Source organism: Juglans regia, chromosome 7 (genome assembly GCF_001411555.2).
Source record: "Juglans regia cultivar Chandler chromosome 7, Walnut 2.0, whole genome shotgun sequence".
Classification (NCBI taxonomy): domain Eukaryota; kingdom Viridiplantae; phylum Streptophyta; class Magnoliopsida; order Fagales; family Juglandaceae; genus Juglans; species Juglans regia.
The window spans coordinates 14,536,036-14,549,461 of record NC_049907.1 but is presented as its reverse complement, the minus strand read 5'-3'; the positions used below and the strand labels follow the sequence as shown (position 1 = coordinate 14,549,461).

The 13,426-nt window shown below is 36.3% G+C and overlaps 1 protein-coding gene across 1 annotated transcript; it reads left to right on the top strand.

Moving 5' to 3' along the window:
* Positions 1–202: 202 nt before the first annotated feature.
* LOC108983663 (beta-glucuronosyltransferase GlcAT14C-like) lies at positions 203–2,635 on the top strand. The gene is made up of 5 exons (XM_035692497.1): positions 203–255; positions 484–1,108; positions 1,258–1,339; positions 1,714–1,832; positions 1,972–2,635. Exons 2-5 carry the CDS (start codon positions 595–597, stop codon positions 2,529–2,531), a joined length of 1,275 nt encoding a protein of 424 aa, XP_035548390.1. The 5' UTR covers positions 203–255; positions 484–594; the 3' UTR covers positions 2,532–2,635.
* The last annotated feature ends 10,791 nt before the right edge of the window (positions 2,636–13,426 follow it).

The following is a 13,426-nucleotide window of genomic DNA, read 5'->3' as shown; positions in this document are numbered from 1 at the left end:
TTCATTTTAACGAAAAATAATCATTTTTATTGAAAATAACTTGTAATTTTCTTGTAATATTTGTTCCTTTTCAGCTGAAGTTTTACAGCAGTTAGTTTGGTGGCTACCCATTTATCACCTTTTTTTTTTTTTTTTTCTCTCTCAACCTGTACCTTTGTCCTACCAACCTCCTGTTTTTCATATACTTAAGCTGGCCATTTTTCTACTCTTGGCTTGTGTTTAAAGTTCATTGATGCTTTTTGGTGGTTCTTTAAGGTATTGGTTCTTCCACTGATTTTTCCAAAGTCTGTTAAGGAACTGTCTCAAATATTGGAATTTTTATAGTCGGTGCATGAAACCCACATTTACTTTCAATTATGTTTCATATAATTTTGCAAGATAAAATAGTTTTCTTGTTTGTCTGAAGTGATTGACATATGAAAAAACTGACATGTTTAATATTACTGATCCAAATTTCTGGTGTCTTTACTCCATGGTTGAAAGATCTGCGCGAACTTGCCATGATCTGAAGAGGTCTGACAGTTTGGAGCTTTTAACTTACTGGATGCCAGAACTTTCAACGGCTCCTCAGTAAATCCACAAGCTACCACACCAATGAGATCAATATCCAAAGCTTCCGCTTGGATCTCAGGTTACCATCTATGGATTATGGTATTTGCAATTAGCTTACTGTTGTTAGGAGCATCAACGCGATTATCTCGAATTGGGTATTCTGGTGAAAGTATTGAATATCAGTATCTAGTATCAAAAGGGAACAGCTACCCCCCAGTTTTTGCTTATTGGATTTGTGGTACGAAAGGAGACAAGGAGAAAATGCTGAGGCTGTTGAAGGCAATATACCATCCAAGAAACCAGTATCTGTTGCAACTTGATGCTGATTCATCAGACTCCGAGAGGGAAGAATTGTTAGTTTCAGTACGATCCGAGCAGGTGTTCCGAGCCTATGAAAATGTTAATGTTCTTGGCAAAAGTTACACAGTTAACCAGATGGGTCCATCGGCTCTTGCTGCAACACTTCATGCTGCTGCTTTGCTTCTTAAGATTAGCACTGATTGGGACTGGTTCATCACATTAAGTTCTTCAGACTATCCACTTATGAGTCAGGATGGTAAATAAATATTATATACGAATTAACCCTGTTGAGATTAAAATCAAGTCTATATTTTGCACGCATATAATCATTTTTTTTTTTTTATACTTCGAGATTTTAGAAACTAGTCCAGAAAGAGAAAATCATGATCTGATCTCTTGTTGCAGATCTCCTCCATGCTTTCACTTTCTTGCCGAGGGATCTCAATTTTGTTCATTATACTAACAAGACCAGCTGGATTTGGAAAGAGTAAGCGCTAGTCACTAATTAAATATTTCATATGCTTTCCCAAGTATTCTACGTACATATCAGCCGGTTTTGTAGGGAAGCATGTCTGCAATATGTCCAGCCTGCATCTATAAAAGATATCATTTATTGGACTTTAGTTCCAAGAACATTATCCAATATCATTTGGTTATACAGATAAGATGAGATGGAAGTTGAAGGTTAAATAAAATATTATTAGAATATAATTTTTTAATATAATTTTTATTGTAGAATTTGAAAAACTTGAATTGTTTTTTGTATTTTATTCTAAAGTTTAGAAAAATTATAATGATTAGATGAAATAAGATCAAATGGTCTGTGAAAACAAAACAGCTGATAGAATGTTTTGGTCTCAGGCGGGAAAAAGTCAATCAAATTGTAGTGGATCCTAGTTTACATAATCCAATCCGCAAGAGTCCACTTTTCTACGCTGTGGAGACCCGAGAAACACCAGATGCTTTTACACTGTTTGAAGGTCAGTTCCTCTAGCATACGATATATATATATATATATATATATATATATATATATATCTATACATATGGTTCATTAATTTCCACAAAAATTCTGATGTTGCAGATTTTCTGATGATTTTGTCAATTACATGCATGCAGGTTCACCTTGGGTTATTCTTTCAAGAGCATTCATGGAATATTGCGTCGAAGGATGGGACAATTTCCCTAGAAAACTGCTAATGTACTTTAGCAATCTGGCCTACCCGCTTGAATCCTACTTCCACACAGTCCTGTGCAACATAGCCGAGTTCCGAAACACCACAGTGGACAATGATTTAAGGTACATCATTTGGAACACCGCACAAGGTGCACCCGATGTCCTAAACATGTTTCACTATAATAAAATGTTAGCCAGCGGGGCAGTTTTTGCAAGGCCGTTTCAAGAAGGTGATAGAGTGCTGCAAAAAATCGATAAAAAAATCTTAAAACGTCCACCAAATGGGCTGATTCCCGGAGAATGGTGCTCCGACAATGGAAGGAAGAACCAGAGCATGGAGGCAGCTTCTTCAAAGGGGGAGGCCGAGTACTTGTGCTCCACTCGGGGTAACATTAATGCTGTGAAGCCAGGTTCTTATGGCATCAAGCTCGGACATTTTCTCAAAAGGCTTGTGAGGGAGGGGAGACTGAGAAGCACTCAATCATGTCCGTGTACAATATAAAATTGGGAAAATCTAATTGTAAGCAATTCTGCGTACTAATACGCGCACTTATTCAATATGATTGGTCAGAAAGTAGATTTTATTGAAAACAGTACTAATTTGAATTTAAAATATGAAGACAACAATATTAATACGCAGATTGGTACGCAAATTTGCTTGTACATAGTAAAACTCTATAAAATCTTCTTAACATCTTGATCGTAGGTGTTCTCAATTTGGTAAAGTTTGTAAGTATTGTTAACTGCATGCGGAGGATGGCATCCAAATAATTGAGTATTTGGGAATAATTTTGTGTATGATCCTTCATTTTTTGGGTTAACTAATTATTATAAGCGCAAAGAGAGATTCTTAAAAAAGTTACATGCATTCGATCACCACGATACCACTTTCGATGGAGAAAAATATTTCCATTTGATAAGACGAATCATCGCTACTAATCTATTTTTCCCTTCAAAATAAGACGAAGGTTTTCTTGTAACAACCAACAAAAATTCTGCCGCAGAGACCTTTTTCTAACTTGGCTCTATTAGATTACTCTGTGAAATTACCACTTGTCCTAAAAGAATATGAAGAAATTTTTGGGTCTAACTCATCTTATAAAATTAGTTTTACAAGAGATGATTGTTCATTCCTTATAAACATGTCCAAGACATTGTCCACAAGTAATGTAAGATTATTCCTTAACACTTTCCCTCTTGTGCAAGCTAGTATTTTTTTTCTAGTCCTTGTCACGGGGTAAGTACTGTGGACCTCATTCGTCCTGTGGCAGGTTCTGATACCATATAGAGACTCTCATTTCTCCTCATAAAAGACTTAATAGGAGGAGTGAAATAACTCCTTATAAAATTCAGGATGAGTTTGTTCCTAAAACGTGTAGGACTTTTCAACAAATATATAGATTTAATTATTTATATTAGATTTTTAATACTTTCCCTTACGTGTGAACTAGACGTAGAATATTTAATTAAATAAAATAGAGTGTAGAGTCAAGGTTCGAATTCAAGATCCCTACTCTGATAACATGTAAAATTTTCATTTGTCACAATAGTTTAAGGTAATAGAAAGAAACATATTTAGTTATTTATATTATATTATTAAGATACTCTACCTATATTACTATGCCAAAATAATAGGGATATTTGCGGGTTTTTTTATTAATTTATTAAGAAAAAGGAGAATAAAAAATAAAAAATAATTAGGCCGAACCGATAGCTACTGGTCCAGTCCGATCTGGGAAAAATGATGGACAGACCGGACCAGATCAATTTACACCCCTAGTGATTACTGTAACCCCTTCAAAATCAAGTCATTGGTGAGTGCGACCCTGCAAGGCGTGCAGTTTAAGCTCTTAATACCACAAAAGTTATTTTGAAAGTAAACAAATCAAAGATGACATTGTTTGAAATTTGGACCCTGGATTATATTATCATTTTTCACGCTCGAGTCCCAACTAATTTTTCCTGTCCATGGAGATCGAATGAATCTGGCCAACCAAAGATGTGATGGAAGATCAATCTAAATTAGAAACTAACTTCAGATATTTATTTCAATTCTTATTGTTTTTGGTGGGATTAAGTGAACTACAAGCAAGTTATCTTGAGAATATAGTTACATATTAGGTAGCGTCATTATTATATAACAACATTGACAACAATCTTCAATCATGACTAGCAACCGAATAAAGCTCATGGTTAAGAATTGAGGCCTCACCCCAATGATTTCAGCACATTGCTACAAACAAAGGCAAACTTTGTGGTTGGACATGATTTCACACCATCTCTCTTTCGGATTCTTTGAAGCGACATTATAAAGCAACAACAATTATCTGGCCTTCCCCACTCACCAACCAACCCTTCTCAAAAGCATATTTCGTCCTCATAGCTCTCAATTAGTTCAATCTTGGCATAAGTAATCACTCATCACCCTCCAATACTTGTTTTTCTAACAAAGCATTCTAATTAGTAAAGATTAAAGGCTCCAACTAACACCTCATTACAATGCATATAGTGCATATATAGAACCACAAATTGGTCTTGACTGGTGATACTCCGATATGATATGGATATGGGATCCCACATTGTTTGGGAAGGAGAAGTTCTTACTCTTCATAATATTCCAATGGAGCTCAAATTGTATCATTGACTAGTCTTTTTGGAGTATAGGCCATGTGACTTGAGTCTTCCATTGGGGCATTACAAATAATATTAGAGCCTATCCCAATTAGAAATGTGGAACTTGAGCTGTGCCACCTACGATGGACTGGCCTGACGAGCATGTTGGGAATTTGACACACATTGCTTAGGAATTATAAGTTATTGCTTTTTATAATGTTTCAATAGGGTTCTAGTTGTATCATTGACTAGTCCTTTTGGAGTATAGGTTATGTGACTTGGGCTTTCTATTGGAACGTTACATGACTTATTCCCATATCCTTGCTCAAAGCAAAGAAGAGCCACCTTGATTGGTTACTGTTAGTCCAATAGAGTATGATGTACCATCATTGTTTTGGAATGGCCGATGGATATACCCTCTTGGATATACCCATTTTCTCATTCTCTAGATTCTTAGCGAAGGGGCCGGAAATCATACATCATGCATACCACTGGTGACCCATGTGCCGATCGGCTGGTGTAGAAGGCAATGGTGCAACATGTGCCTGATGACTATGTGCTGACTGCACTAGTATGAGCATATTCCTTCCTGAAAAGAGATGAATATAGAAGAAAATTGTAATACCCCATCCCCCTAGGAAACAAATGATGTTAATTATTAATTCTACAGTATGGAGGGGCTGAAATGCTACTCTTAAAGAAGTACCAAGTATAAAGGATTCATTTAAAAATAAATGTGAGTCTGTGGAAGAATTTATTAAATTTATCAAAATCTCTTTCTATCGAAAGCATAAAATAAAACCTCAAAACATGACCTAGTTTTCTACCTCTTCTCCCTGAGCCAAGTTCCATTCTTCGGCTTCAAATCTCAGCTCAAACATTTCTTGGGATAGTCAAACATTAAAATAAAAATGAGTCGAATACTTGATAAGAACTACTTCATATTATAAACAATATAAAAATGCATTCACAATCACATACATTACATTCAGTCACATTAATATGTATATATGCATTCCCCTTGCTTTCTCGAGGTCTCAATCATACAATTGAATCATGCAATCTCATTTAGTCAAACTTTAGTCTCATTTATGCATTTGCGATCTTTCCTCCTTTAACCTTATGGCGGGTACACATTGTTAACTCCTGTGTATTAGGGTTAATGACCCTTGCAGTCATGGTTCTTTCCGTGGCTAGTGGATAAGAACCTAACATCATGAGTGGACATCACTAGGTGCACCACCAGTGATCTATTCCAACGTTGCAATCCTCCCCTTAACCTCATGGTACCATCTACACTGTTATGACCCTTTTAAGTATTTTACCTCAAACAATCAAACATGCATTTTAATTTGTTTCCTTTCATTTTCATTTAGCCTTTTTTGTCCTTATCTTTCATTCATTTAATACATAGTGATACTATATAACTACACTAAAAAACATACAATCCATTTCATTCATATATCACATGTATCAATAAAGGGTATATATGTAAAAGGGCATGATGCCCCAAATTGAATTTCTTTATGTAAAAAGGTATATATGATACTCTTTTATCACTCCTTATTTCTATTTTGAGTTTAGGGAACCATGGCATGGATGCAATGTGGCGAGCTCTTGGTCAATCCGAGTTGCACTCTTCTTCTCCTCATGATTGTCTTCTTGAAACCCTAAAGAACAGCTTGTATGAATGCCAAGTGGCACTAACCCTACCCAAAACCAAGCACACTCTTCATCCTCCTCATGATTATTTCGTTTGGGAACCCAAGAGGTGTCTTGCATGAGTGCCAAGTGGCACTAGCCAAAATCTCCCTATATCTTCCTTATCATGGCTCTCTTGGAAACTTAAGAGTCTCACATGAGCATGAGTGCTAAGTGGCATGTTCTTGCCAAAACTGAAATCTCTCTCTTTCTCTCCATAATCATTTGCTCCATTGGAACTCTAAGGGACATGTAGCATGGGCGCCAAGGTCGACTAATTCTATAATTACTTAGGATCGAATAAAGACTTAACATGACCTCAGAGTCCTAGCTTTAAATCGGGGTTGTAATGCCCGTCCTTATGGTGAGACTTTAGAAAATAAGACAAGAATTACTTAACTTTTTCAAACTTTTTCATTTCCTCCCCAAGTTATAAAAGATTTTGTCATCAAGATTTAAAACCTGTTTTATAAATCTAAAAGAGAGTTTGCGGCAGAATTCATTTAAAATATACAGTCCTTATATGAAATGTGAGTTCATACATTTAATAAAGGTTGCCTAGGCTTCTGTTACCTTTTTCCTCTGGCCATGTCTGTCCTGACGCTTCGTCCTCATTTTATTCCTTTGAAGGGGAGGGACATACATAAAAATAAAATGAGTTAACTACTCAATAAGCATTGCTTCATACTGTAAAAACATATTAACATAGGTTTTCATTCATGCATTTATCATTCCTCAACATACTTTGCATAAATAATTTATTTCCTTTAAAAATATTATAAGGTGGGGTTTTTCTTTAAAAATATTTTTATTTCTAATAAAATGTTTCTCACACCTTGTACATTCCTTCATAAAGAGCTAAAAATCTTCACAACATTCAATTTAATTGTCATCATTTTCCATTGGCCAATACACATTGTTACGCTCCATGTGTTAGGGTTAGCAGTCTTTTGGACCTAGACTATGCCTGTGACCACAAGTTGGGAATCCCTTTCCGCTAGGATAGAACCAATGAGTGCACTACCAATGAAATCGATCTAGCATTGCAATCCGCCCCTTTCCTCTTGGTACCATCATTCATTTCCTCATGGTCGTTACGTAGCTTCATACTTTCAAAACATTCCTTGCATTTCCTTTCCTTTTCATTCATCAATCTATTTCATTTTATAAACATCATGTCACAGCCTCGATCATAAGCATTGTCATTTCATTTCATTGGACATAAAGACAATAACTACTACATATAACATCCATTACACATGCACACAACTATTTTTGAGGTGCATAAAAAGGAATTGCCAAATAAGGCAATTACATACGTATACCTTAAACATTAATACTTTAGCACACTCATAAACCATCCTTTCATTTTTCTTCATTGAATAAAAAGAACATTTTTTATAAAAGCTTTTCATTTTCATTTTCATATTATTTAGAAAATTCAAGAAGAGTATGAAATAATACTTACTAGGACTTCATGTTATTTTCATTTCATGTTGTCCATTCATATGCATGTTAGGTAGCAACCTATATGCATTCATAATTGAATGCCGTTTCCTACAAATGCAACTTAAACGCAGTACTTGTATAAAACTACCATTGACTTAAACTTCATTTACTTAGACATATTCTATTATCCAAATCCATCCTCCATACATTCATTTACTACTCTTTCTTTATTTCGAAGTCATAATTTGTGACCCACTTGAGGTCACCTTGCCAACTTCATAGCCTTATACTTAAAACTGAACCACCATACTTCACTTTTAAAGTCCAGGGCACTAATCCTATCAACTCCATCACTCCCTTCCTCCATTTATGCATAATTCAATCGAACACTTCAACATAACCCAAACCAAGCATAATATGCAATTACAAACTAGCTTTAAATGCTTAGATAACACTTATATGCATTACAAGAAAACCATTTCAATTGAAGCTCAAATTTGTCCCATTCATTCTACACCACATAACCTATGCAAAACATGTACTTTATACCCGTAGGTTACATTAATGGAACAACTCAAGTTATTGAATAGACAATTTGGTGTTCAAGAGAGAGGGTTTTCTAAAATATTATCAAGTGTTGCATAGCTGAAGGAGACTGGTGGAGTACTAGCAGTAGCTCCTATTCTGTTTGAGGTAGAGTTTTCCAGTACAATACCAAGACATCAATTTTGGTGAGAGCATTGGGACACAGATGATGAAGTACAATACTGATTTTCTGCATAGCATGCATCTCATGTTTATAATTTATCAAGCATATTTTGTCTTTGTGCAAATTGGTTGGTTAACTTACTGAGATTTCAAGTAAATCTCACCCTTTTGGACCCATATCGTAGAAGTTGTGCCAGGCCCAGCATACGATGAGCAGGATGAACCGCTGACTTCAGATGGTTGAAAAGGAGCCCGATTTGGAGAAGTGGCTGGACTTGATTTGAACTTTTGTAGCTACAACTCTATATATTATAGAGCAAATGCGAGAGTTAGTTTGATTATGAAGAGTTAGTCTGACTATGAAGATTCTATTTTATGGAGATTCTATCTCCTATGTTATGTTGAACTCAAGTGAACCTCTTAAGTGAGGAAATACCTATTTGTTGTTTATAAATCATTGGGATGTTTAGTTCATTCTGGCATCAATTATTTATCACCCTTATTTCCACTGTGATTATTGCATACTAGAATAAACTGCATATTAACTGTCATGAACGGTGGTATGTAACCTTATATTGCATGTCCTGACACTCCACTCCAAGTCTCGTTTCCATCTCAAGCGGAGGTTGGGGGCGTCACAACTATCATCCCACTCTGAATGATAGAAGTTGTATCAAGACTGAAGGAGACCGACCAGGATGGACCAATGGATACGATTGGTTGAGGACAAGCCGGACCTAGAAAGGAGATTAGATCTAATACTGATGTTCATAGCACTAACTATGCATATGATAGAGCGTATGAGAGAGTTGATTTAATTGTTGAGACTTGGCTGTAAGTATTTTGTAATGAGGATATGCTACCTTTAAGTTTTGTACTTATCATTTTTATCAATGCTATTGTGATGTTTTAGTTCATTATGGCATAAGTTTTGTTTAGTCACCCTTATTCCACTGCGATTCTTGCATACTGCTAGTTGCATTCTAGGATGCACTGGATATTAACTATCATGAACGGGGGTATGTAACCTTGTGTTACATGTCCTGACGCTCCAAGTCTCTGTTACATCCCAAGTAGTGACCTGGGGGCGTCATAAGCTGGCAGTGCCAAAGGTGTTTCACAATGGAGGAGAGATACCCTGTTTCATCTGGTGTAAAAATAGGGGTTGGCTAAGGTGGGTTGCAATGATGGGTGTTGCATGGAGGGTTTGGCTCTCGATTTTGCATAGTTGACCATGGACGGTGGCTGTCGTGAAAATGGCAACGGCAGGGAGAGAAATAGAGAAACAGAAAGGAAGAGAGAGGGGTGTTGGGGCTAGGTGATTTACGACGGTGGCTCGAGGTGCCTTCTAAGTTAAGCTTTCGTCTATGACTAGTCCTTGGTGGCATGCAATGGTGCGAGGATGGCTACCGTGAGAGAGAGAGAGAGAGAGAGAGAGAGAGAGAGAGAGAGAGAGAGAGATTGTCGCATAGAGAGCGAAGATATGGGTGGTTTGTGGTTGAGAAGAAGGAAGGGAGATCTATTGGATGAGGGTGAGGCAGAGAGGGAGGAGGCGGTAGTTGCCGGGGAGTTACAGAAGCGGTGCTATCGACGGTGGAGGCGCTGACTTACAGGGAGGCATGTTGGGGGGCCATGAGAGGGGACAACACAAGTGCAGGGAAGAGGGAGAAGGAAAAGAAAGAGAGGGAAAGAGAATGGGGAACTAGGGTTTTTCTTCAAAATCGATCCTAGCTCTACAACTTGGGGTTACTAACTTTAATCCAAGGGTAGAGATTAAGCATAGAGAAAATGAAAATAAACTAAATAAAAGAAACAGAGAAATGAAAATAACATGGAATGAAACTATATTAAAACTCTCAACTTTGATATATTGATCCAAAAATAATACTTTTCATCATAAGATAAAAAGATGGGTTTTAATAAATATTTCTTAAAGAAATAAAACCCTCTAAATAAATGGAGTTTTTAACATAACTAAAACGATGAATATTAAATAATACTCCTAAAGAAATAAAATCATTTGATAAATGATTTTCTAAAACTCTATTATTTTTCGGGCTCCAAAAATTAAAAAGGTTTACTTGAAAATTAGGCTTGATCCAATAAGACTAAAATCCCCATTAAGATAATTTGGGACTCATAAAATATTTAGAAGGTTTTAAAACACTTGGCTAAATTTAAAAATCATATGCTAAATTTAAAAACAAAGGTTTGAGATTTAAAATGTATAGGAGAGACTGTGACCAATCAAGAGGAAAATGAGTGGTTGATCACAGGGGTACCACATAAATTGTGTGTAACAACCCGAACGAACTGAATTTCTTTCGACTTTAGAAATTTCATGAAATCCCGAAATGCTTTCACGAATTGTAACAATCCACCGAAAAAACCCTTTAGGACTTGGCCTTAGCACCAATGATCCTAGCAAGTATAAGATTGTGATTTTTGAAGAAAGGAAAGGAAATTTTTGGAGTTTGAGTTGGCAAAGGAGCTTATATTACCAATTTAGTTAGTATTTTTAGAAGATTTTAGTGCTTTATTAATTTTGAGGATAAGAAATCAAGAGGCCCATAAGGGAATGACACATGACATATTGGAGGGTTGCCACATTAATAGGCTAAGTAATTTGGATTAAATATTTGATGAAATTGGAGAAGGTCCAAAAAGTGGTTTACTAAGGGCCCAAGATTTTTGGGTATAAAGGCTAAGGATAGACACAAAGACTTTAGGCGTAACTTGGGAGAAATAAGACTTTAGACCCTACTTGACGGACATAAGACTTTAGGGTCCTAATTCACTAAGAACGAGATGGGCTAAGAATAGGTACCATAAGCCCTAGACCAATTTGGGAGTTATAAGAATATAGACATTTCTTGAAGAACCTTAGAAATTAGGCCCCTTATGTGATGGGTATAAAGCCATTGGGCCTAACTTAGTGAGAGTGAAGGCCTTTGGCCCAACCTTAGAAAGACTTGTCATTTGGACCCAAACATGGTAGGCCTTTGAGGACTTAGACGAGTCCTCAAATATGGACATAAGGTCCATTCAATAACACATAACCAAGCCCACCTCCAAGTCTTACACAAATGGCCCAACAAGCCCAACTCACAGGCCCAACAAGCCTTGTCTTTTATTTTTATCCTTCTAATGGAAGCCTACATACACCATACCATTGGTTTTCCTCTATCTCAAGAAGTGTCACACACCCCTAAGGTTCCCACTTGACCATAATTAAGCTTCTAACTTGAGTCAAGAGCATTAATCAACTTACACTTGATTAGTGACCTCTAAATCATGTTTTAAGCTCAATGTTTTTCAAATGATTTCTCACATTTTTTTATCTGAAATTATTTTATTTTATTATTTATTTTCATTATTCTTAGACTAATTTAGAAGTTTAATCTTGAACCAACACATGTCAATAGAAGCAAATCCATGTCAATGCCCAAATCACCACCAATCAGCACCTAGGTGCACCCTTATGTGCATTGCACCAAATCAGCCCATAGTCCATGCATTTTACACCATTTTCTCAAGGGAAATTTCATCATTTACACTCCACCTTAATTCTCCTAGTTCAATTCTAGCATTGGACAAATTGGCTCTAAGAAGCCAAGCTAAGAAACCCAACTAATTCCATTACAAGCCTAGTTGAAACCAAACCGAGTGGCCTTGGGTTTCAATAAAATTTTCTGCTCTTGGTTGAGCCACTCCCCATACCACCATGTAGGTCCCTTAACCACCTAAAAAATCCACAAAATGGTGATAATAATGCCCCCAATTCAGACCAAGGAGAAAAGACTAGAAGGGAACCAAACTTTGGACAATTTTCATTCAAAACTGTTGACCTCCTTTGTGTTTTTCTCTTTTGTTTTTTTTTTTGTATTATTTTCTGCACCAATGTAGCCGCCCACACCTATAGACTCACTCTTACACCTGACCTGAAGAAATCATGAAAATATAGGGCACTATTCAACTAACCAAGCATGACACAATGCTGAAAACTTCACTCATCACTCCACCTCCCACCTCCACCAATCGAAAGCCTCATCTTCATCCAAGGCCAATGTCCCCCCCCTTCTTGAAGCCTATAAATCTCTCCCTCACTTCCTCATTTATCCACACCTCTCCCCCAAGCATTCTCTTGAGTCTTTAGAGCATTTCTCTCCCTTAGTGAGCAATAGAGTGAAACCGAGTGAAGTTCTTAAGAGTTCTTGAGTGTTCTTGAGTGAATTTGTTTTGGGAGCTTTAAAGGCCACGATTTCTGTAAGTAATCTTGCCCTATCTTTGCTAAGTGTTAGAATGACATGTTAGGCTTGAATTTATGGAATGGAAATGAGGTTTTGATTGATTTTAATTCAGGTTTAGCATGCTAATGTCATGACTTGATATGATTAACTAAATTACTTTGGGTCAAATTTTTAACCATGGCATGACTTGATATGATTTTATACGATTCACTAATGTCTTGTAATGAATTTTGAAGGTTTAATTTTGAGGTTGGAAGCATGTCATAGTAGGCTTTAATTCTATCTTGTGTTGATCATCTAGCATGCATCGAGTTTGATTAATTTATGCTTAACTTATGGAAGTTTGATTAATTTACTTAGGTTTGAATAATGTGCATTTAGAAAAACCTTTGTGATTGGGATAAGACTGAAAATATATTATTTAACTAAGTTTTGAAACATCTTTGGGTAAGGAAAGTTAGAAAACATTATGCATATGCTTAATGGATGGTTTAGTGAGAATTAAGGTCTTGAAGCCATGCTTAAGTGTTGGGATGAACTTGTATGACCTGATGCCTAAGTTTTAATTATCCCTAAGGTTATAATTACTATTGGCACTTGATGAATTTGAGTACACATGCATCTATAGAGGTTGAATAGTTGAAATCACATCTTGGCCTTAATGAAATGCATGCCA